This window comes from Bos taurus, chromosome 3 (assembly GCF_002263795.3).
Source record: "Bos taurus isolate L1 Dominette 01449 registration number 42190680 breed Hereford chromosome 3, ARS-UCD2.0, whole genome shotgun sequence".
NCBI classification, from domain to species: Eukaryota; Metazoa; Chordata; class Mammalia; order Artiodactyla; family Bovidae; genus Bos; species Bos taurus.
Genome location: NC_037330.1, coordinates 49,261,637 through 49,286,800, shown reverse-complemented (window position 1 = coordinate 49,286,800; position 25,164 = coordinate 49,261,637). Strand labels below are relative to the sequence as shown.

The following is a 25,164-nucleotide window of genomic DNA, read 5'->3' as shown; positions in this document are numbered from 1 at the left end:
AATAAATAACAAAAAAGATGATTACTTTTTGAAGAGCCTCCTCTTCCAGCCTTCGCTTCTTTTCTAGCTGCCTATTGAGATTTTTTACTAATCCACTACTTGAGCTCAGATGTTCTTCTTCTGCACGAAACATGGAAGATTTTGCTTTTTCATATTCATCTTGACGTTGCATACACAACAATTTTGCCTTTTTAAGAGCAGTCTCTGTTTCAAGCTACACAGAATAAAAAGAGTATGAAATACAAAATAAGAAAAATCCTAATGTACAAATCTCTTTAGCATATTCAGCAAGACAGTTATGACTGCATTTTAGATAAACTATAGGATAAGATATGCATCTTTCCAGGGTATATATGCCAACAGATTGCTCATGATTTTTAGATGTTCACAAATAGATGAAACTATTATAATACTAACCATTTTATTTTGCTCCTGCTTCCAAAGTTCTTTTATTTCTTTCCTTTGTTTTTCCATTTCATTTTTCCTCCCAAGTAGAGGCTGCCAAGGGCATTTTAAAACAACAACAACAACAAAAAAAAACAGAAAAGAGAGAAAAAAGCTGTTTTCTAAAGGTACACTGCTGTTTAAAAAAATAAAAAGTATAGTGTATATATAAATTTTTACCTGCACAAATTTGTTGGCTTGGAGAGCTGCAATTGTTTGCTGTAAAAGGTGACTACTCTCTATATCATTAAGAAGGGCATTGGTAAATAAAGACTGCAGTGGCATAAACTCCTAGAATTTAAAATTGAAAAGAAAATTTTCCAATAGAAATGTACTAGAGTTCTAGATAACCCCCCCATTATTTTTCTTCAAAAAAAGAAATTTTTAAGTTTAAATTTTTTTCAGAAAAATGACTATTCATAAGTATGACCATATGAAAAAATACTGAAGAACATTAATAAGTAATTCTTAAACTAGTCAGCAAAATTAGTAGCTAACAAGATAATTAATATTCATATATATATAAAACTGTAAATTTCCTAGCTTCTTCATAATGAATATCTTTGTAAGTTTAAAAAGATCTTATCTTGTCAATAAAAAGGTTATTTAGCATTCAAGTTCTTTCCTATATTAAGTACAAAATTTTCTGATTTTACATGGTATTACCAGGAGCTGTGTAATCACTTGGCATAGAACCCTAGCAGTTCACTGACCACTTACCTGTAATCCAATGTTAGTTCTAGTTGCCTCTGCCAACTTAACAATATTTCTAGTGGACTCCAATTCTGAAAAGGTCAAAGAAGGCATCAGAAGGTAAGTCCAACTTACTTTTTCTCCTCCATACTCTAGAATTATCTGTAATCCCCCAATTAAAAAGTGATCACAAATACTAGCCTGCATCATGGTATGAAGCTATGATTCTTAATTGAAATTACTCATCAAAATCAACTGGGAAACTTTCAAAATACACTTGCATAGATCTCACCTCTTTAGGGGACTGGGACCTAGGAGTGATTATTATCTGTTTCTAAGGCCTTATTTAGGTGAATCTGATGGGCATCCCATATTAAAGGCAAATAATGTAATAGAAAGAGCACAAGTTTTGGGTAAATTCTGTATTTTGCCAGTTACTAATATGATCTTAGGCAAATCTGCTGACCTTAGGCAAATTCCCTGTCTCATTCACCTCCTCTGTTAAACAGGAATAAGAATTTTGTCTTGCCTACTTCCCAGGGTTTTGGTAAGGATTAAATCAGAAAATGGATGTGAAAGCACTTTGTTAACTGTAAAACACTGGGAAAATATTAGCTATCAAGAAGTTCCTTATATATGTTTCCATTGCCTTCTGATCTGATAGCTAGATTTTATCTGATAGTTGTTTTTTATCTCCTTTAACTATATTAGCTGATTGCATTTCTTTTCGCTCATTAGAGTATAACTTTTTTTAAAGGCAAAGACCATTGTCGTGGTGTCCCCAGATCTAATGATAGGTCCACAGTTCAATGTTCAATAAGTGTATTTATTTTAAGGAGAGCCTTCCCTATTTCAAGAAGAGAAAATGGACAATGATTTTATTCACTACAATGAAAGCACTACTAATTTGGAATCGTTATTTACAGTCTGTAGAAAATGAATCACAAAGAATTTAGTTCTTATGTTCCAGAGTTAATCAGATGCCCCAAAGGGCAACTCACCCAAGTTCAGCTTCTTTTCAACCCATGAGACTATGTTCTTGGTATATTTTGACCATGTTTTAGCATATGACAAAGCCAGTTCTACAGAATTAGTGTTTTTTAACAGCATGCTGTCTAATTCTATAGGAGAAAAACTTCCTGAAAATAAAAAAATGTCAAGGTAAGTACACATTAAATATGAGCTCATAACATGAAACCTTTAAAGAAGCATTAAAATCCTAAGATGTTTTTCAATGAAAACTGGTTGAAAAAAATGTGACAAATTCAAAAACAAAGGGTCATGGCTTGAGTTGAAAATAATTTCAAATTACATTTTAAAATCTTAATACATATTTCTATCATTCATCAAGTTACAAACCCTATATAATTGTTGATCAGTCTCTATCATCACACTATCTACTCTAGTAGGTTTTTTTTCCCTTAAGTTTTATATGTAAAACTTTACATATTATTCATCTTATGTCTAAAATAAATACTTTCAGTTATTAAGCAAGGAGATTAAGTAATCCAAAACATTTATCAAAAGTAACTGCAAAATGTCTGATTAAAGTTTTAAGTACCTCAAGCATTACCTTTTTCATTGGATGAGTCCACTGATTCCACAGAAACGCTTTCAAAAGACTTTAAAAAAGGAAGAAAGCAAATTTAAGATTACAGCAGAAGATAACAGATCTTTGCTTCAAAATTTTTCACTCTAACTTGTTACTCTGAGATAATTCCTACTAAAGAATTTCAAGCATTTAGAACTCAAAGAGCCTGAGAAGCCTGTTTAAATGCCAGAACATTTAATAAGAACTATATAGCTTTTTACAACAGCAGTTCTCAAGGTCCAAAATGAATAAACCTCTTTGTTTACTAACAGCATTAATGAATCCATTCAAAATTTTAAATCCTAAAGATCTCAAAAATATTAGTCAGCAAGTTTTGGAAGCAATCTAAATAGACTTCTATCTAAACAGAAGACAAAGACACTCTCAGCCATCCTTTACCATTTTATTATATGATAAGCATGTTGTGCAAAGTCCTTTGGACAGCTTAGTGTGGAATTTTCTATGATGATGGAAATGTTCCACAGCTGCACTGTCCAATAAGGTAGCTACTAGCTACCTTTGAAAAGTGGCATTTGAAAAGTGGCTAATGTAAATGAGAATTAAAATTTTAATTTAATGCACTGCATGTGACACGCGGCTACCTTAATAGACAGTGCAGGAAAATGTTATCTACCAAAATTGTGAGAGCTTATTATTCAATGCAAAAGGAATCATGTAAAACCTACATTTGAAGTCAAGCTCTATCACTTAGTAGTTATACGACACTGAGCTACATATTTATACTCACTTAAGTTTTCTTGCCCCTTCATAAAATGAGGATAAGAACACCACTTCATAAGTCTATTTTAAAGATTAAGATGATGTAGGTTTGGGGCTTCCTTGGTGGCTCAGTGGTAAATAATCCACCTGCCAATGCAGAAGACATGGGTTCGATTCCTAATCCAGGAGGATCCCACACGCCATGTGGAACAAATAAGCCTGTGTACCACAGCTACTGTAGCCTGCATGCCCTAGAGCCTGTGCTCTGAAGTAAGAGAAGCCACTGCAATGAGACACTCACGCACAGCAACATGGGCCACAACAGGAGCACATGAATAGGACATATGATTCACACCTAAAATTTAAATTGTTTAGACCCCTGTTACACTGATAGAGTGTTTTATTACACTTCCTAAATTAGCAGCAAGCTTGAAACATATAATTGAGGAAAAATCATAAATAACAGCATAATATTTTAAAGATCTAGAAATACTTCATAATTCTGATATGGTTTCTACACTGTCCTCCTTCAGTCATCAAATGGATGACTTCAGAATGTCACATTTTTTTTTCTAAATACTGTAGTACATATAACAAATGGCCTTTAAGTAGTCATTCACATTTTGTATTATTTAAGAAAGACCTGTAGTTCTTATGTTATTTTGACATAATAACAAGTACTTGACACATTTCCAAATATGTGTTGAAATCCTTTTGGATCTGAATTCCAATACTTTTTGGAAATCCTTAACAGGAAATGATCAACATGTGTCCCTAATGCAGTCTGTTTAAATATCTTGCATTTGGTGAAAAAATATTACTCAAATGAAAATATTACTACTACAATTACTATAAATCTTTAAAGCAATATTCTGCGTACATTCCTAATGTTTTATTATTTTATAGGTGTTTTTCTTCAACTAGGAATCAGAACTCTAATTCTCTGACATACTTATAAGGATGCTCTTAGGGAGAATTAAGACCTACAGTTTTGTTAATTAGGTGTTTCATGGTAACAAACAAACTATAGAGCATGTGAAAAGATTAACACCTTCTTCACTTCTTGTATCATTTTTCTAAGTTTCCACCAGTCTTCAAGACCTGCGGCACCATCAGGAAGGAAAAACGGCTAAGAACTACCGATTAAAATTTTGGATCATACAACATATAGATTCATTACATAAGACACTATAAAATTATCAGATATGTTCTTTTAAAATGATAGTTCCACTTAAAAAGTACAACTAAATTTCCAGCCCCAAAACTGGCCATAAATAATCATACTTCAAATGAACCGAGCTATTTTTCTCGCTACACTAAAAAACTATCAAAGACTAATGCTGAGATTAAGATTAAGATATTATTAAAACAGGAAGTTAAAAATATTAAAGTCTTTGCTTTCATACAAACTTGGCCTACCTTACTTTCCTGAGAAACAGGCAGTCGCAATAATGAATCATTGCCTACATCTCCCATAAGGAAGTTTGTCAAGCTATCCAGGGGAAGTTTAAAAAAAAAGAAATAGAAATTAAAAACACAAAGACAAAACACAAGTCATTACATTGCTCTGTCACAAGCTGTACATTCAACATGTCATCTAGATTAAAAGAGCCTTAGATATAAACTCCTAAGAATCTATCCACATAAACTAAGTGGTCACTCACAAATGGATGCTGCTTCTGAACGGCTATGCCGCTGCTGCTGCTGCTAAGTCGCTTTAGTCGTGTCCAACTCTGTGCAACCCCATAGACGGCAGCCCACCAGGCTCCCCAGTCCCTGGGATTCTCCAGGCAAGAACACTGGAGTGGGTTGCCATTTCCTTCTCCAGTGCATGAAAGTGAAAAGTGAAAGTGAAGTCGCTCAGTCGTGTTCAACTCTTCGTGACCCCATGGACTGCAGCTCACCAGGCTCCTCCGTCCATGGGATTTTCCAGGCAAGAGTGCTGGAGTGGGGTGCCATTGCCTTCTCTGTCTGAATGGCTATAAACACCTCCAAATACAGCAATAAACCAACATAGGATATAGCTTTTCCAAAGCTGTGATAGTATTTTATGTTGGTTAATACTTTACTTTGCTTTACATACTGAATTATCATGACACATACTCTCATTGAGACTTAGGCCCTAAATTCTTGAAATGACAGTCCTCTACTTACATATTTCCAAAGGTAAAGGCCAAGGTTTCAATAGAAGAAAACACTTCTCTGAAGAGATCATTTTTGTTTTCTTCATTTACTTCTGTGAAGTTCACAGCTGAGGGAAAAGGGATTACAATAAATGAGGGGGAAAATAAACTAGATTTATACAAAAAAATTTAATCCCATAGAAATCCACCATTACTTTCTAGAAGCATTAGAAAATTCAGAAACTAAAAAACCTAATACACAAAATAATATGATGTTCAAGTCCTTCATTAAAGAAATCACACAAAAGAATCACCTTGCATAAAAGTAGCTGGCATTCCAAACTGACTCCTCCACACACACTGCATTATTTGGCACATCCAAAAAGTGACTCAATGTGAAATCAATCGATCTTGAGTCATAGAGACCACGTTACATCAGCCCTCTCTCAGTTAAGAGAGCTCTGTGCTATTTTCTCTTGCTTATTGCTTCATGGCATTTTTAAAGAACAATTAAATGCACTGTGGCCCACCTAAGTCAATATGAAGTACATTTTCCACTACAAATAACCAATATCTAAAGTCATATATACATCTAACGTAGCATAAAACCTATACATGAAGCATATCATATTAACAACACCCAATACTTAAAAAACTTTTAATTCCTAATTTCTGCCTTTTTAAAGCCTTATTTCTTGTAAGGTCCGTAGGCGCTGAGGTCCATTTAAATTGATATATAGCTGTCTTTTACCATCGTGATTTTTTAACATTTTGCATTTTGTTAAAGAAACTTATGAAATATAATTGGAAAAAGTTTCTTATTATAACTTTATCTTTACACACCTTTGTTAAAAGCCCAGATACAGTTTACAGAGACAAAAAAACGTGAGGGTTGAATAAATTGTTCCAAGCATCACGTTCTACTCAGACTGAGTTTAAGGAGCAACTGGCTCCTTGTATCCCACCCTCCCTAGGATCCCTGCCAATAACTGGAAGAAGAGAAACCAAGTGGAGAGGAAGCTATACTTTGTTTTAAAACGGAGTTGTTCTTAAGCTTGGTTGTACATCAGACTTACTTTAGGAGCTTTAAAAACAAAATTTGAGGCCCACCACCCAAGATTCAGATTTTAAAAGCCTGAAGCACAGATACTTGTTCAAAATTTCTCCCAGGTGAATCTAATGTGCAATAAGAATTGAAAATGCTTTCTAGAAAGCCAGGATTCCTAAGAAGGGATGAATTAAAACCTCAAACCTGGAAGCCTCAGGAAATTACAACCAAAATTTTATAGATACGAGGGGCTAAGGTCCACAACTTTCATCATATTCCTCTAAATATTCCTGATACAAAGATGAAGAAAAACTTAAGAACCACCACAAATAATTTTTTAAATATCTCAAAATTTAGGTTGTAGCTTATATAACCTAGACAGCTGAAAGAAATCCATACAAAATATATGAAACAACAGTTTTCAAGACACTAGCTATCAAGCAACAAAGAACAAGAATCCTAACATACAAGAAACAAACGTGGTAAGCTCTACAACTGTCCTAAACTTACTGTCTCATAACACACACAGATTTCTGAGCAAAGGAAACTAACAGAGATAAAGAAGGCCATTTTATAATGATGGAGTCAGTTCATCAGGAGGACATAATTTTATACATTTATGTACCTAATTAACAGCTTCAAAATGTATGAAACAAAAACTAATAGAATTGAAATGAGAAATAGACAAATTCACAACTATAGTCAGAAATTTCAAAAATCCTATCTCAGTAATTGACAGAACCCGTAGACAGAAAATCAGTAGAGGATATGAAAGCCTTCAACCATACTATCAGCCACATGGATGAGACGGACATTTAAGGAACCTCTACCCAATGACAGCAAAACACACATTCTTTTCAAGCATACATTGTAAATTTATGAAGATGGACTATATTATGGGCCATAAAACCAGTCTCTGGGTTTAAAAGGATTCAAGTCAAGCAAAATATGTTCTGTGGCTAGATGGGATTAAACAATAAAAATCTCTGTAAAAATCCTCAAATATTAGGAAACTAACACACTTCTAAATAACCCCATGGATCAAAGAAGAAAAAGGGAAATTAGATTAGAAAGTATTTTGAACACAATGAAAATACACTGTATCAATCCTGGTGCAGGTGGGGGCAAAGAGGTGCAAAACGGAGGGATTACCAAGGGGCATGCATCACCTGGACTGTGATGGTTTCACAAGAGTATGAATATCAAAATTGATCAGATTGTACCCTTAATTTAAATATGTGCAGTTTATTATAAGTCAATTATACCTCAATAATGCTGTCTTAAAAACTGCACTAAAAAGTAGACTTCAAACATAATTTAAAATGGAATACCAGAAAAAAATGTAAAGCCTACTTCTATTTCCTAATTTTAACATGTTAGACTTTAAAGAAAAGAAAAAAAATGCTTTATAACACTTGGCAGAATTCTGTAATTGTCCTTCCTTTCCTATAAATATATTTTTCAAAGCACTAAACAGGACTGGGGAACTTCAAAAAATAATTGTAAGTAGTGAAAAGACAATTATTTGAACCATCTTCAGTCCTTAACTTCATCCCTACTCAAATGAGGTTATAGCCATCTATTGAAAATTCCTCTTACTGCCTTTGCCTCCACTTCAAAACAGCTCTATATATCTAATATCCTTTCACTTCTTTTGCTCCTGCCCAGGGTTTCAAAGAATAATCTTCAGCTCCTTTCCAATAATAAGTCTTCCCATTCCCTCCTGCATTCTCCAAAACCCTGTACCACCACCGCTTGCGCTTGTGCTCAGTCATGTCTGACTCTCTGCAACCCCATGGACCGTCGTCCACCAGGCTCCTCTGCCCTCCTCTGCTCCCCTAGGTCCCACTAGCTGACATTTCTTATGATACTAACAACATACCCAAATCTTTCCTATGGTAAAAAATTAAATTTACCGTATTTCTCCTTAAAGCTATCATCCTAATTTAGCATTTCTTTACTGCCAAACCTCTATAAATACACAATGACTGAATTCACTAGGATTTGACTTTTCATCCAGTTTAATGGTTAGCAGGGGTTGGAAAACTTTTTCTGTAAGGGGCTAGATAGTAAATATTTTAGACTTTTCAGGTCATACAATCTGTTACAACTATATTCAACTCTGTATAAAGGAGTCAACCATAAATAAAAAAAAAATGTCTCTAAAGTTTTTTCCTTCCATCCCATTCCCATTGACACTGACTTAGTTCAAAGACGACATTTTACTTCTAGTCTGGACTATTTAACAACCTTCTAATTAATTAGCCTGTCTCCACTCTCTCCTCTCTATTAGCTGACCTTCAAAATCAAATTTAAAAAATTTTGCTCAAAGTTTAAATATCTCCCTTGGGTTCCCTATTAAGTCACAACAATGAGCACTAAAACACATTTAATATCTCTTTAAGAAAACACATGAATAGTTTTCATACATATACTCTACAAGAACAGCAACTTTCAAACAATTTTACAATAACCAATCTTTGGTAAGAAAAGAGGGATGGTATGAGGGAGGTTCAGGATGGGGAACACGTGTACACCCGTGGCGGATGCATGTTGATGTATGGCAAAACCAATACAATATTGTAAAGTAAAAAAAATAATAACAATAAAAAAAATTAAAAAAAAAAGAAATACACATCACATCATGACCAAGTATACCATAAACATATAATAGATAACTATATATACAGTTATATAACATCTTTAAAGTTCCTGAAACATCCTTAAGTCTTAAACTTCTTTTCTATTCACTTTCATATTTTAAAAATGCTGGCTACAATTCATTAATGTGATGTCATAAATCAGAGGCCAAAGTTTGAAAACTGCTGAATTAAAAGATACAATGGAAGAAAATTTTCACTATATGCATGGGGAAAACTGCAAAAACACAAACCAAAAGCTTTAGGATTTATAAAATGAAAACTTCACATTGCTTCTGAGAAACAAAAAAGACAACCTGAAGAACTTACATGCATCCTATATTCTCAGAAATGCTGAATATACAAATTGCTCCTTAATTTAATTTATAAACTTAATTATAAATTAACTATAATCTATGTTTATAGATTTAATTATAAATTAATTTAAATTTAATTCAAATCACCTTCAAAATACTAGCACATATTTTTTGGAACTAGGAAAAATCAATTGAAAAGTGCTTATGGAAAAATAAAATCCTGAACAAAAAGAATATTGGAAAGAGGAGCTATCCCTATCAGACATTAAAACACTATAAAACAATGGAGACAATAAGGTATTGACACATAACTAAACAAATCAAGGGGAGAGAATAACCTCTGATGCTGCTGCTGCTAAGTCGCTTCAGTTGTGTCTGACTCTCTGCGACCCCACAGACGGCAGCCCACCAGACTCCCCCAACCCTGGGATTCTCCAGGCAAGAACACTGGAGTGGGTTGCCATTTCCTTCCCCAATCCATGAAAGTGAAAAGTGAAAGTGATGTCGCTCAGTCGTGTCCGACCCTCAGCAACCCCATGGACTGCAGCCTACCAGGCTCCTCCGTCCATGGGATTTTCCAGCCAAGAGTACTGGAGTGGGGTGCCATTGCCTTCTCCTGAATAAACTCTAGAAACAGATATTAAATATGTGACAATATAGTATATTTATGATAAAGATGGCATCTTAAACCAATGGGGAAAATAGGAATTATTCAATAAACTAGCCAGAAACATAGATACTCTAGAATGTACCAAAGATTTAAATTTAATAAATAACACCATGAAAACATTAGAAGAAAAAACAATGGCGAATGCTATTATAATCTCCAAGCAGGGAAATCCTTCCCTTATACTCAAAAAACATACAAAAGATTGAGATATAGATGCAAAATAAAATAAAATAAGCAACTCAAAAGATAAAAACAAACTAAAGAAAACCTGCAACTTATATCAAAGATTAAGGACTAATTTCACTTATACAGAGTTTCTATAAATCAGTACTAAAAAAAGACCATCAAGAAAAAAATTTGAATCAACAGTCAAGTCACATAAAATGATGTGCAAATGGCTCTGAAACATATGAAAAGATACTCAACTATACCCAAAATGAGGGAAATGCAAATCAAATCTATTCTGAGATACCATTTTTTTGCTACCAGACTGGATAACGAAGTCTGGTCACCAGCTCTGTTGGCAAAGGTGTATGAAATGAGCTTCTTCAGCAAGACGATCAGGACAGAAAAGCTATGGAGGATGTTAGCAATATAGAAAACATAGATGTACGTGTGCTCTGTTCTAGTAACTACCCACCTATGAATATACACAAGATATTCATTGAAGCATTGTTTGTAATAAAAAAATTAGAAACAATCCAAACATCTATTAGTAGTGAACTAGTTAAATTAATTATAGTACATCAATATAACAGAATATCACGCAGCTTTGAAAAAACAAATAACAGCAGAAGAAGACCTTTTATATACAGTTAACTCAGAACAATGAGCAAAGAGCAGACTGTTAACCTTTGCATAAGAAAGAGAACGTATTGTTATTTGCTTTTGTATATGTAATGTCTCCAGAAAGATACATAAAAAACCAGTAATAGTTGTTGCTTATCTAGGGAAAGGAATGGGTAGCTAAGGTCTGATTGAATACCTTTTTATACTGTTTGCACTATGAATCATGTGAATGAACTGCCTATTAAAAAATTAAGTTTCAATACAAAGAAAACATGTGAGGCTTCTACAATTTTGGATACTTATTTTTCTTGTTTGCCAATTTTTAAATATAGGGCAAAATACAGATCATGAAAAACCTTAAAAATGGTCCTTTTATATTACAAATGAGGTTTACCAAAATGCTTGTAAATGATGAAAACACAACTACTACATACACAATAAATTACTGAGTGCTATGGTGTCTTCATCTACTTCACAAATAAGCTGTATCTCTCTTACCATACTGCAAATATTTTGTCAGACTGAGCTTCCTGCTTGGAAACAAGACACAGGAAATACAAATCACTATTAGAATGAATGGGGAAAAGCTAAGGATTTTTCTTGTAAGGTTATTAAAAGGTAAATCCCACATTTAAAATAAAAAATAAGAGAAGTTAAAAGGATTTCAATTTTATTCCAATGCAACTGTTATGACTATGCATAGGAAGTGCATAGATTTCATGCATTCACACCCTGAGCAGCACAAACAAAATTATACCTCCCTGATCTAACTGTCTTTAGGGCTTCCCAGGTGGCTCAAACGTAAAGAATCCTTAGGAGACTGAGGTTCTATCCCTGGATCAGGAAGATCCCCTGGAGGAGGAAATGGCAACCCACTCCAGTATTCTTGCCTGGGAAATTCCATGAACAGAGGAGCCTGGCATACTACAGTTGATGGGGTCACAAAGTCAGATACCACTGAACAACTAAACCACAACAATATTAAAAAATGGTTTCTACACTTCAAATCCTGGCCTTTCCATGGTTTGAAAACTAAATTAAGATTAAATGAAAGAATTAAATAAGCTCTAATTTGACATCAGTTTTCTAGGTTACTGAATATTTTTCATTTGAGGTATCAATAACATTTTTAGATGGCCTCAACAATAAGATAAGGGGGGTCATTTAGAAACTTAAAACTTACACCAAAGAAAACATAATTTTTAGTTTTCCAGCGTCATGGAGTCCTACTGAAACAGAGTAAGTGGAGTCCTACTGAAACAATAAATTCCCCAACAACAAAGTAATCTTCTAAATTTCATCCAACACAAAAGTAAGACTGTAACAATAATTCCAAAGGTAAAGACACTCTTAGTGGGAAATAATACTCAAAAAATTGCTTTACCTCAAAGAAAAAAGATCTGTAAAGCAGTGGAGAGGTCACTTTCTTGCAGTCTGTTTCTGGAATGTGGACATCAACCATACACAGACACCCTCCTTCCCCAGGACATCCTGACTACACACAATAGCTACTGACAACAATTGAATGAACCGTGGTCCTTATTTGCAAGCATGGAAATTTTACTATCTATAGACACTAATTACTCTAACTTACATTAAATTGCACTTATAGACAATCTATTTTAAAACAAATTTGGTTACTAAGCATTTTTAAGAGTCACAACAGAAGCTATCCACTTTGAAACCATCTATATTTTTCCAGTGCTTGAAATACAGAAAAAAAGAGAACCACGCAAACAGGATAAATCTACATAAAAAGGGAAGGCAGTTCTTAAGTGCATGGACTATATTGTATTGACAAGGTTTTTATTTTCCCTTCCTGCCTAATTCCTTGACACTTGCCCTTTGCCCTCTCTATATCAATCACATCATGTTCTTCACATCCAGAGTTCGACAAGCATCCAGAATTGCAGTTCCAATCCCTGCCCTAGCCCAGTTAATGTTCACCTGACCTTTGAGACTCTGGACAGGTAATCCCTCTCCCCAAAAAAGCCTCTCATTTCATTACTCAAGCCATGGTGACTCACTTTTAATGAGTTAAACTATTGTTAAACTAAATTGTTAAACTATTTGAATTCACATTACCTATCAGGTTAACATTTAACACTGACAATCACTTCTTAGAACCTAACATTTTTAAAATTCCATAACATCTTTCTCCAGATAATCTACCTACTTTCGTGTTTCTCACCTTCTCTCTGTCCCTGGGAGCTCACACTCAGTCCTCTAATCAGTCTGCACACTCTGAGTTGGTGTCATCCTCTTCCATTAACACTCACAGGTCAACAATAATCCAAGTCCACTACATCTTCAACTTCAAACTTCAGCTTAATCCCTAACACTCAACCTGTCCTACGTTCCATCAAATCAACAGCCATCTCCTCTTCTGTAATAGCCACACTCTACTTCTACCATACCCCAGCTTCTGTCTTAGCTCAGACATTCAACCCTCATCTAGCCCATTATTTCCAATAATCTCCTAACTGAACTCCTTTGTCTCTAGTCTCATTTTTCTCAATCTTTATATAATGCAGCCTAGAATAATAGATTTTAACAATTTTTGGTTCAAATTATTTCATCAAAGGATAATGTCCTAATTCTTATTTCTTTTAGCACATGTAATATATATACACATTTATATACACATATATGATAAACTTATTCTACAATTTTAGTTTCATTTATCCACATTTTAAAATAAGGTACCAATTAAGTCTACTTTTTCCATTTGTTTCCCCCCTTTAAGTGGAGTCACTACAAATGGCCATTTTCCAGTATCAATTGTCCTCAGATAACACTTTTTGTGCACCAGTAACTTATTTCAAAAGAGCATACATACTTTCAAAAAACTCAAAAATTTTAAACGTCAGTTGTTTAGTTAATTTCACTTAGTATTTTTAGAGTGTTTCCTGCCAAATAAAGTTTAATTTTTAAGACAAAGAGACTTTTAGGTGTGACTTAGTGTGTTAGTTGCTTAGACATGTCCGACTCTTTGCAACTCCATGGACTGTAGCCCACCAGGCTCCTCTGTCCATGGAATTCTCCAGGCAAGAATACTGGAGTGGATTGCCATTCCCTTCTCCAGGGTGACTTAGGAATATTTAAATATCAAAGTGTGTATGACTCCTACTGATACACATCATACATGCGCCATGAGAGATGGCTCCACAGACATTATGAACCAAAAAATATCACGTGGATCCTTTTTGCTCATGCCAACCCATGGTTAATAGTGTCTTTCTTACCTTTCACTTTTGCGATAAGCATTTCTGCAGCATTTTGAAGATCGACAGAATTGAGGTTCTGATGTTTATTCATTACAGACTTTAAAACACGAAGAAGTTCATCAAGACGTATATGAATGACTTCTTTAAAACACTCTTAAAGGAAAAAAAAATTTTTTAATTTGTTTCCCAAACCACGTTACAAGAGTCTAAATAAACCATGAAAGATCATTTGGGAGCACATTTTAAACAGAAGCAGTGGCTCCAAAATTTTTGCCTACAGTATGTTCACTTTTATTTTCACCACTGCTATTACATGTAACTCATTTAGCCTTCAAAAAATCCATAATCATTTTAATTCACTAAAGATTTCAAAAGCACTCATAGAGTCAACTTAGGCACTAACCTTTTGCAGTTTTCTCAGTCTAAATGTGCTTTCCAGGTTTCCCTTGAGGCAACTTTATAAGTTTTCCTGTCTTTCAGTTTTTATTAATATACTTTTAAATACATATTGTATCAGTTAAAGCCCTATAAATGTCTGAAATATTAACTCATATTAAATGGCACTTACATGTTAAGTTACCACGTAAGAATTGACTCTTCATTAAGCTACTATCAAATATCAGAAATGAGCAACTCACAGGCATATATGTAATTACCTCCATTTCGCCTATATATTTTAAAAACTGATATAATTTACATACAATAAAATGCATAGATCTTTATATGGTTCAATGAAATTTTATACTTTTAGAAAAATTGAGTTAACTGCCAATGATGAAAAACTGGGGGATCATTACAAGAACTCCAGATTTATGCCTACTCTTGAAAAATCAAAATGTGGTTATACCAGGCCCATATCCTCCTTGGCCATAAGCAGCTGAAACAGAGCAGCACTGTGCTCTTTTAGGCATGCTTCCTTCCCAGTGCACACCTGCCTGCTTAGACATTTATACTTCAGTTCAGTTCAGTCGCTCAGTCATGTCTGACTCTTTGCGACCCCATGAATTGCAGCACGCCAGGCCTCCCTGTCCATCACCAACTCCTGGAGTTCACTGAGACTCACGTTCAGTGAGTCAGTGATGCCATCCAGCCATCTCATCCTCTGTCGTCCCCTTCTCCTCCCGGCCCCAATCCCTCCCAGCATCAGGGTCTTTTCCAATGAGTCAACTCTTCGCATGAGGTGGCCAAAATACTGGAGTTTCAGCCTTAGTATCATTCCTTCCAAAGAAATCCCAGGGCTGATCTCCTTCAGAATGGACTGGTTGGATCTCCTTGCAGTCCAAGGGACTCTTAAGAGTCTTCTCCAACACCACAGTTCAAAAGCATCAATTCTTCGGCGCTCAGCCTTCTTCACAGTCCAACTCTCACATCCATACATGACCACAGGAAAAACCATAGCCTGGACTAGACGAACCTTTGTTGGCAAAGTAATGTCTCTGCTTTTGAATATGCTATCTAGGTGGGTCATAACTTTCCTTCCAAGGAGTAAGCGTCTTTTAATTTCATGGCTGCAGTCACCATCTGTAGTGATTTTGCAGCCCAGAAAAATAAAGTCTGACACTGTTTCCACTGTTTCCCTATATATTTCCCATGAAGTGATGGGACCAGATGCCATGATCTTCGTTTTCTGAATGTTGAGCTTTCAGCCAACTTTTTCACTCTCCACTTTCACTTTCATCAAGAGGCTTTTGAGTTCCTCTTCACTTTCTGCCATAAGGGTGGTGTCATCTGCATATCTGAGGTTATTGGTATTTCTCCCGGCAATCTTGATTCCAGCTTGTGCTTCTTCCAGCCCAGCATTTCTCATGATGTACTCTGCATAGAAGTTAAATAAGCAGGGTGACAATATACAGCCTTGACATACTCCTTTTCCTATTTGGAACCAGTCTATTGTTCCATGTCCAGTTCTAACTGTTGCTTCCTGACCTGTATACAGATTTCTCAAGAGGCAGATCAGGTGGTCTGGTATTCCCATCTCTTTCAGAATTTTCCACAGTTTATTGTGATCCACACAGTCAAAGGCTTTGGCATAGTCAATAAAACAGAAATAGATGTTTTTCTGGAACTCTCTTGCTTTTTCCATGATCCAGCAGATGTTGGCAATTTGATCTCTGGTTCCTCTGCCTTTTTCTAAAACCAGCTTGAACATCAGGAAGTTCACGGTTCACATATTGCTGAAGCCTGGCTTGGAGAATTTTGAGCATTATAGTATCCCTGGTCAAAGACATACAATCTTTTATAACCCCTGGAAATAAGGTGACCATATAATTTATCTTTCAAACCAAAATACTCTAGTAAGTGAAAAGGGGGGCACTTCCCACTAAACAGGTATGTTTCTGGATCACCATGCCTGGCAAACCAGAAAGTATAGTCACTTTAACCTTTAAAATCCCTTAAGTAATCCTCAAAACTTTGAAAAGACAACCACCTGAAATACAATACTCTGATGTAATGTTCATTTCTATAACCTTATATATAGCACTGGTGTTTAATAATGGCACATTTGTTAAATGCTTCCTTATGTGCTGCTGCTGCTGCTAAGTCGCTTCAGTTGTGTCCGACTCTGTGCGACCCCATAGATGGTAGCCCACCAGGCTCCCCCGTCCCTGGGATTCTCCAGGCAAGAACACTGGAGTGGGTTGCCATTTCGTTATGTGCTAGGCACTGTTAAAAGCACTTAAAGCCTATCACCTCATTTAGTTTTCATATCAATTCTATTAGGTAGATAATTTAAAAAATTTCCATTGTATATATGAGAGAACTGAGGCACATCTAGGTTCACCAAGTCAGAATGTGAACCCGGGTTGTATAATTCTAAAAGCTAAGCTCTTAACATTATACTGTCTCCCTACTGAAATATTAAAAGCTTTAAAAAACACTTTTAAAGACGTGTTTTATAATTATGCAAATATTTAAAGAAATATTAAAAGACAGCCACTAGAAAGAAAATCTACAGGATGAAAAAACAAAAGAAAATTCTACTATTATCTCTCAAACAATCTGTTCATTAACAGTATTATCAAGAGCAAGAAATAACGAGTATAAAAGGAGCAGGCAAGGTGGGGAGCTGGGTATATTAGGGCAAAAAGTATCCCAGGTAGAGGTAAAGAAGAATAGTTCAGGTAGTGATGGGAAGAGAGAGAATAGAGTGCCTTCAGTAAAAATTCCACTCATTCATCCAAAAATTTTAATAATAGATAAACCCAAGAGATTAGGTGTGGCTTAAGTAGCTTTGGAAATGAGTGGAGAGTATAACGTTAAAGGCAAAGGAAATGCACATAAGCACTGGACTCCAGTTGATAAAGTTTTCAGTGACACTTCAGGTTAACAATGCTGATATTGCTCTACACGTACCCTGAAAGTGAACAACTGCATAACTGGATGGTGGATGGTGGGAGCCAGCATGGCACTCCCCCGACCCCAGAAAAAAAGAGAGAAAGGAAAGCCAGTCATTTCTATCCCCTACTGTGCTGTTTCAGATTAATTTCTACAGATATTAACATACTTAGGAAACAGTAGGTAAAAATAATTTGTCTTATTTTGAGGTCTTAGGAAAAAGAGCTTGATCTTTGTGGGTCAGCAAGAATCCTCTGTTCAAGCTGGTTTTAGAAAAGGCAGAGGAACCAGAGATCAAATTGCCAACATCCACTGGATCATGGAAAAAGCAAGAGAGTTCCAGAAAAACATCTATTTCTGCTTTATTGACTATGCCAAAGCCTTTGACTCTGTGGATCACAATAAACTGTGGAAAATTCTGAAAGAGATGGGAATACCAGACCACCTGATCTGCCTCTTGAGAAATCTGTATGCAGGTCAGGAAGCAACAGTTAGAACTGGACATGGAACAACAGACTGGTTCCAAATAGGAAAAGGAGTACGTCAAGGCTGTATATTGTCACCCTGTTTATTTAACTTCTATGCAGAGTACATCATGAGAAATGCTGGACTGGAAGAAGCACAAGCTGGAATCAAGATTGCCGGGAGAAATATCAATAACCTCAGATATGCAGATGACACCACCCTTATGGCAGAAAGTGAAGAGGAACTCAAAAGCCTCTTGATGAAAGTGAAAGTGGAGAGTGAAAAAGTTGGCTTAAAGCTCAACATTCAGAAAACGAAGATCATGGCATCCGGTCCCACCACTTCATGGGAAATAGATGGAGAAACAGTGGAAACAGTGTCAGACTTTATTTTTCTGGGCTGCAAAATCACTACAGATGGTGACTGCAGCCATGAAATTAAAAGACGCTTACTCCTTGGAAGGAAAGTTATGACCCACCTAGATAGCATATTCAAAAGCAGAGACATTACTTTGCCAACAAAGGTTCGTCTAGTCCAGGCTATGGTTTTTCCTGTGGTCATGTATGGATGTGAGAGTTGGACTGTGAAGAAGGCTGAGCGCCGAAGAATTGATGCTTTTGAACTGTGGTGTTGGAGAAGACTCTTAAGAGTCCCTTGGACTGCAAGGAGATCCAACCAGTCCATTCTGAAGGAGATCAGCCCTGGGATTTCTTTGGAAGGAATGATGCTAAAGCTGAAACTCCAGTACTTTGGCCACCTCATGCGAAGAGCTGACTTACTGGAAAAGACTCTGATGCTGGGAGGGATCGGGGGCAGGAAGAGAAGGGGACGACAGAGGATGAGATGGCTGGATGGCATCACTGACTCGATGAACGTGAGTCTCAGTGAACTCCGGGAGTTGGTGATGGACAGGGAGGCCTGGCGTGCTGCGATTCATGGGGTCGCAAAGAGTCAGACACGACTGCACGACTGATCTGATCTGATCTGAAGAATGGTCAATATTCAAAATGAATATTGGATATTAAACAAGAAGGTTTCCCAGGTGACGCTAGTGGTAAAGAACTTGCTCCAAATGCAGGAGATCCGAATTCAGTCCCTAAGTCAGGAAGATCCCCAGAGAAGGAAATGGCAACCCACTCCAGTATTCTTGCTAGGAAAGTCCATGGACAGAGGAGCCTGGTGGGCTACAGTCCATAGGGTCACAAAGAGTCAGATACAACTGAGGCGACTTAGCACGTATGCACAAAATACTAATGGCTTAAATGCCTAAATAAACCAAGGTAATAAATTCTGGCTTTCTCAGAGTCAAGGAAATTAACTATGTCGAAATAAATATATTTCAAAATTATTATGTTTATTAATATATTTAAAAATTATTAGTGTTTCATATGTTTTAAAAACATATTATTATATATTTTTCAATGTTCTTAGTTTACAGTATATAGTAACAGATACAGCCCACAGAAACAAAAACTCTTCAGGATTCTTAATAATTTTTAACAGCATAGAGGGGCCTGAGAATGACTACTATATTTTTTCTTAAAAACCAGTGCAGAACATTCCTATAAGTGTCAACATAGATGTTCTACCAATTTGAAATCCCTTTTTTCCTACATGGAAGCCCTTATAAACATATATTGAAGTTGTTTTAAAGCAAAATACTGAAAGACAGTAACTGAGTTATTCAGTATTCATTTCCTTCTCTTTAACAAGTGGTGCTGGGAAATCTGGTCAACCACTTGTAAAAGAATGAAACTAGAACACTTTCTAACACCATACACAAAAATAAACTCAAAAATGGATTAAAGATCTCAACGTAAGACCAGAAACTATAAAACTCCTAGAGGAGAACATAGGCAAAACACTCTCTGACATACATCACAGCAGGATCCTCTATGACCCACCTCCCAGAATATTGGAAATAAAAGCAAAAATAAACAAATGGGACCTAATTAAACTTAAAAGCTTCTGCACATCAAAGGAAACTATTAGCAAGGTGAAAAGACAGCCTTCAGAATGGGAGAAAATAACAGCAAATGAAGCAACCGACAAACAACTAATCTCAAAAATATACAAGCAACTCCTACAGCTCAACTCCAGAAAAATAAATGACCCAATCAAAAAATGGGCCAAAGATCTAAATAGACATTTCTCCAAAGAAGACAGATGGCTAACAAACACATGAAAAGATGCTCAACATCACTCATTATCAGAGAAATGCAAATCAAAACCACTATGAGGTACCATTTCACACCAGTCAGAATGGCTGCGATCCAAAAGTCTACAAATAATAAATACTGGAGAGGGTGTGGAGAAAAGGGAACCCTCTTACACTGTTGGTGGGAATGCAAACTAGTACAGCCACTATGGAGAACAGTGTGGAGATTCCTTAAAAAACTGGAAATAGAACTGCCTTATGATCCAGCAATCCCACTGCTTGGCATACACACTGAGGAAACCAGAAGGGAAAGAGACACGTGTACCCCAATGTTCATTGCAGCACTGTTTATAATAGCCAGGACATGGAAGCAACCTAGATGTCCATCAGCAGATGAATGGATAAGAAAGCTATGGTACATATACACAATGGAGTATTACTCAGCCATTAAAAAGAATACATTTGAATCAGTTCTAATGAGGTGGATGAAACTGGAGCCTATTATACAGAGTGAAGTAAGCCAGAAGGAAAAACACCAATACAGTATACTAACGCATATATATGGAATTTAGAAAGATGGTAACGATAACCCTGTATACGAGATAGCAAAAGAGACACTGACGTATAGAACAGTCTTATGGACTCTGTGGGAGAGGGAGAGGGTGGGAAGATTTGGGAGAATGGCATTGAAACATGTAAAATATCATGTATGAAACGAGATGCCAGTCCAGGTTCAATGCACGATACTGGATGCTTGGGGCTGGTGCACTGGGACGACCCAGAGGGATGGTATGGGGAGGGAGGAGGGTGGAGGGTTCAGGATGGGGAACACATGTATACCTGTGGTGGATTCATTTTGATATTTGGCAAAACTAATACAATTACGTAAAGTTTAAAAATAAAATAAGATTAATTAAAAAAAAAAAGAAATTTCAGAAATATCTCAAATTACTCTATAAATAATTCCTATTTTCTGTGACTGAACACATCTCTGAAGTATAATAATCAATGGAAATGAACATGATAATTTAAAAAGCCTTACGTACAAAGATTCATAAACTCCCCTATGTATTTGAGTAGATGAGTTTAACTATAACTACTAGGACATGAGAATATTCTGATAATATTTCAGCTGGAACGTTATAAAGTAGCAAGCCCTTAATTATGTTTTATAATTTTAAAAAATGTTCCAATGTTCTTTTTCATTATAGGAGAATAAAGCTATCTCAAGTTATTTTTATGAAGCAAAAGCTTCTTGAACTTTTATTTTTTCAGAAAGTTTTACGTTTAGGCAGCTCCTTCACCAACACTAAGTATCTCCAAACCACCAAAAGCAGTAATAATGAGCTAAGCAAAAAAAGACAGTAACTGTTCTTCCCCAGTGGCTTCCCTGGTGGCTCAGACGGTAAAGAATCTGCCTGCAATGCGGGAGACCTGAGTTCGATCTCTGGGTTGGGAGGATTCCCCTGGAGAGGGGAAGGGCAACCAACTCCAGTATTTTTGCCTGGAGAATTTCATCGACAGAAGAGCCTGGCAGACTACAGTCCAGGGGTAGTCCATGGCAAAGAGCTGGACACAGCTGAACTACTTTTACTTTTTTTTCAATACAGAAGAAAGGTGTGCGGCTGATTGGTGTGGTAGAAAACAATAGATTTAAATCAAACTTCCATTACAATGCTTAATCTGCCACTTCCCTGAAATGACCATATACAAAACTCAGTTTCTCTAACCTCAGATTCATCATTATTTCATTCAAGTTACCTTATAAGTTTGTTGTGAATATCAAATAAATTGACAGAAACAAAAGTGTTTTATAGTCTTAATATATGCAAACTATCATTACTATTAAATCTGAAAGCCATTCAAACTAAATACCTTTGAAAACAGATTTGTCCCACACAGAATTACACTCAGTAACAAATTATAGTATGGTTCCACAATATTTTAATGAAAAAGAGATATTACAGTTAAATTTTAATTTAATTTTACATGTAAAAATCTAAATTAGCAAACCACTTAGAAATAAAATAATTAAGAATATATTTTATAAAAGTATTTCTATACCTACCAAGTAAATTACAGTATTTAATTTAGTCATATAAGATAATTTTTAAGTTTTATAGTGGCCATATTATAAATGTAATAAAATTTAAATTATAGTACAAAGGTATTAAATATGCAAATATTATAAGGTTCAATCAGTTTTAATACCAGCTATATAAAAGAGTAAAACTCCTATATCCCAACATTTGCTTATCTACCATCCCTATATGGTAACGTGAATTTTAATTTATTGTTTCTTTCATTTGTGCCGTTTATTTTCTGCTTCACTCCGCTTATCAAGTGAGAACAGATTAGCCAGTCCCACTTTTTGGTTCTCATGCATTAACACAATAGCACAGTGTTTATAATGCAAACACTTCATGGAAATACTTAGGTAAATAAATAAGTGAAAAGGCCATGGTGTTTTCCTTGATTTAAAAAAATAAAAACTGACAATAATTTTTTAACTCAGTCTTATTAATTCAGTTTAACCTCTCTGGGAAAGCAATGAAAACAAGGAGGAGGGGAAAAGTTTTCAGAACTTATCACAAGGAAACTCACTTTTGTGTTTTCTGAAATGACTTCTGAATTTACAGGATAAAAGTGAAGCCTTAACAGCAACTTTCATTATCCAATCACTTGGGGATTGTAAAAATAGTTACAGTTGACATTTTAAAAGACTTATTCTATGAGCCTTACATATATGAAGTATGAACTCATTTAATTTTCACAATGACCCAATAATGTAGTTACTACTATCTTATTTTAGGAGATGTGAAACTGAGGAAGAGAATACTGGTAACTTGCCCAGGGTTATATACAAATAGTGGCAGAATGAGAATTCCACCTCAGGGCTCTGGCTCTAGAATTTATGTTCTTAGTCACCACGACAATCAACATGGTTAAAAAAGTTATAGCTTAATGACAGGTATACTCTGCAATCTGATTTAACAGGCTTCAACTTCCAGTTGAATATGCCAGTTACTATTACAAATGAGGTTCAATTATGTAAGCCATACTAGGTAAGTGCAGAAGAGGAAAGCAATCTCCTAAAGCTGGCACATGTGTAATAAATAAATGAGCTACCTGTATTTCATACTTCATTCCCCAAAGATTCATTTTGTACCTTCTAGACACTAAGCCTGAACCTATTAACATCCGTATTAGCTTTTCCTAAACAATAACGATTAGAAATCACTTCTAGAGAGGTTTACTTCTGACAAACACAATAGGAGGACTAGCAACTTATGTTTCCACTATTTCACAAAATTTCTTGCACACTATAAAGGTTGAAAGTAAAATACTAGCCAACAATGGTAAAATTAATACTCACTGTAAGTTGCCTAAAATAAATTTACACACCCTCCTGTGTAAAAAATGGGGTAATCCACAAGATTTCAATTCAGATTTTGAAAGTTTATACAGAACTTCCCTCTCACAACAGAACATAGTATTTAATGACATTAAAATTTTTACTTAATTCCTTCTTTCAGTAAAGTTTGCTTTAGAATGTTCACATACCACTTCTGACTACAGTTCTGTTAAATTTGGGACTCAGAATTCATCAAAAGCTGTCACTTATGAGACCAGTTATATTTTTACAAATTAAAAGTGATAAAAACACTCTTAACTAGAAATCATTTTTAACAATTAGAGAACTTCATCTGAAACTGATGATGAAGTTTTATCTTCCTTCCTAACCTATTTAAAAAACAAACAGAAAAACAGGGCACCATTGTCACAATAGTAAAATTTTATTAAAATCCATTTTTTAAAGTTACATAATCAAAAAATCTATAACTATTAGATTAACTGCCCATTTTTTTCTTCAAATGTATGTTATAATGGCAATGGACACTTCCAAGCACTGAGTACTAGACAAAGTAAGCAATGTGCACTATTCTTTCTAGCCCAATTAAAAGCCTTGTGCTTCTTCAAATTTCCAAATTTCGAACTTCCACACATGGTGCTCACTTGGGAATGGAGAAGGTGTATCACAAAGGGAGAGTTTAAGGTTACTGTATAAACTAGAAGAGCATTTATCTTTGGAATTCAGAATACACTATTTCTCAGTGGGGCAACATAAACCTCAATTGGTACTGCACATACATTAATCTGCAGTGCTATATTTAAACACAGGGGATATACGTATAACAGCGTGCCTTCAGCATTTTAACATAAGATGCAAATTTTGTCCTGTAATTATTCATAATGTACCATAATGACACTGGAGAGAGATCTAAAACTTCAAATTTCACGTCTGCTATCTACATAAGACTAAGGGGGCTTCCCTGATGGCTCAGTGGTAAAGAATTTGCCTGCCAATGCAGGAAACATGGGTTCGATCCCTGATCCAGGGAGATCCCACATACATGGAGCAACTAAGCCCCTGTGCCACAACCATTGAGCCTGTGCTCTAGAGCCCGCGAGCCACAACTTCTGAAGCCTGAGCACCCTAAAGCCCACGCTCTGCAACGAGAAGCCACAGCAATGAGAAGCCTGTGCACCACAACTAGAGAGTAGCCTCCACTCGCGTCAACTAGATGAAAGCTTGTGTAGCAACAAAGATCCTGCACAGCCCCCCACGCCCCAAAAAAAACTCACAGGGTAACCTCCTCTAGGAAATACGTAGTGGACAGAGAACCAATAATCTATCACTTACCCTATATCAAAAGCAACTGTGTTCACAGTCCTATGATCTCCCACATTAAGCTCTCTGCTTTCGTTTGTAAATAAAAACAGTAGAGACAAAGTGCACACACATCTTAACTCTGTTAGGGGGCAAAGAGTCCTTTGGCAGACATTACATGAACTTGGTCAAACTCCAAGAAATGGTGAGGGACAGGGAAGCCTAGTGTACTGCAGTCCACGCGGCTATGAAGAGGCAGACACAACCTGGCG

At 35.8% G+C, this 25,164-nt stretch overlaps 1 protein-coding gene across 4 annotated transcripts in view; it reads right to left on the bottom strand.

The window, feature by feature from the left end:
- The window catches only part of ARHGAP29 (Rho GTPase activating protein 29), an 82,502-nt gene that overhangs the window by 34,013 nt on the left and 23,325 nt on the right, over positions 1-25,164 (bottom strand). For 3 of the 4 annotated variants that reach the window (XM_010803297.4, NM_001102485.1, XM_005204266.4), the window contains 9 exon segments: positions 14,280-14,414; positions 5,603-5,699; positions 4,868-4,940; positions 2,711-2,759; positions 2,139-2,276; positions 1,165-1,229; positions 625-735; positions 418-498; positions 26-214 (listed from right to left, as the gene is read on the bottom strand). In XM_010803297.4, coding sequence (XP_010801599.1) covers positions 26-214; positions 418-498; positions 625-735; positions 1,165-1,229; positions 2,139-2,276; positions 2,711-2,759; positions 4,868-4,940; positions 5,603-5,699; positions 14,280-14,414 — 938 coding nt within the window. 4 annotated transcript variants of the gene reach the window in all.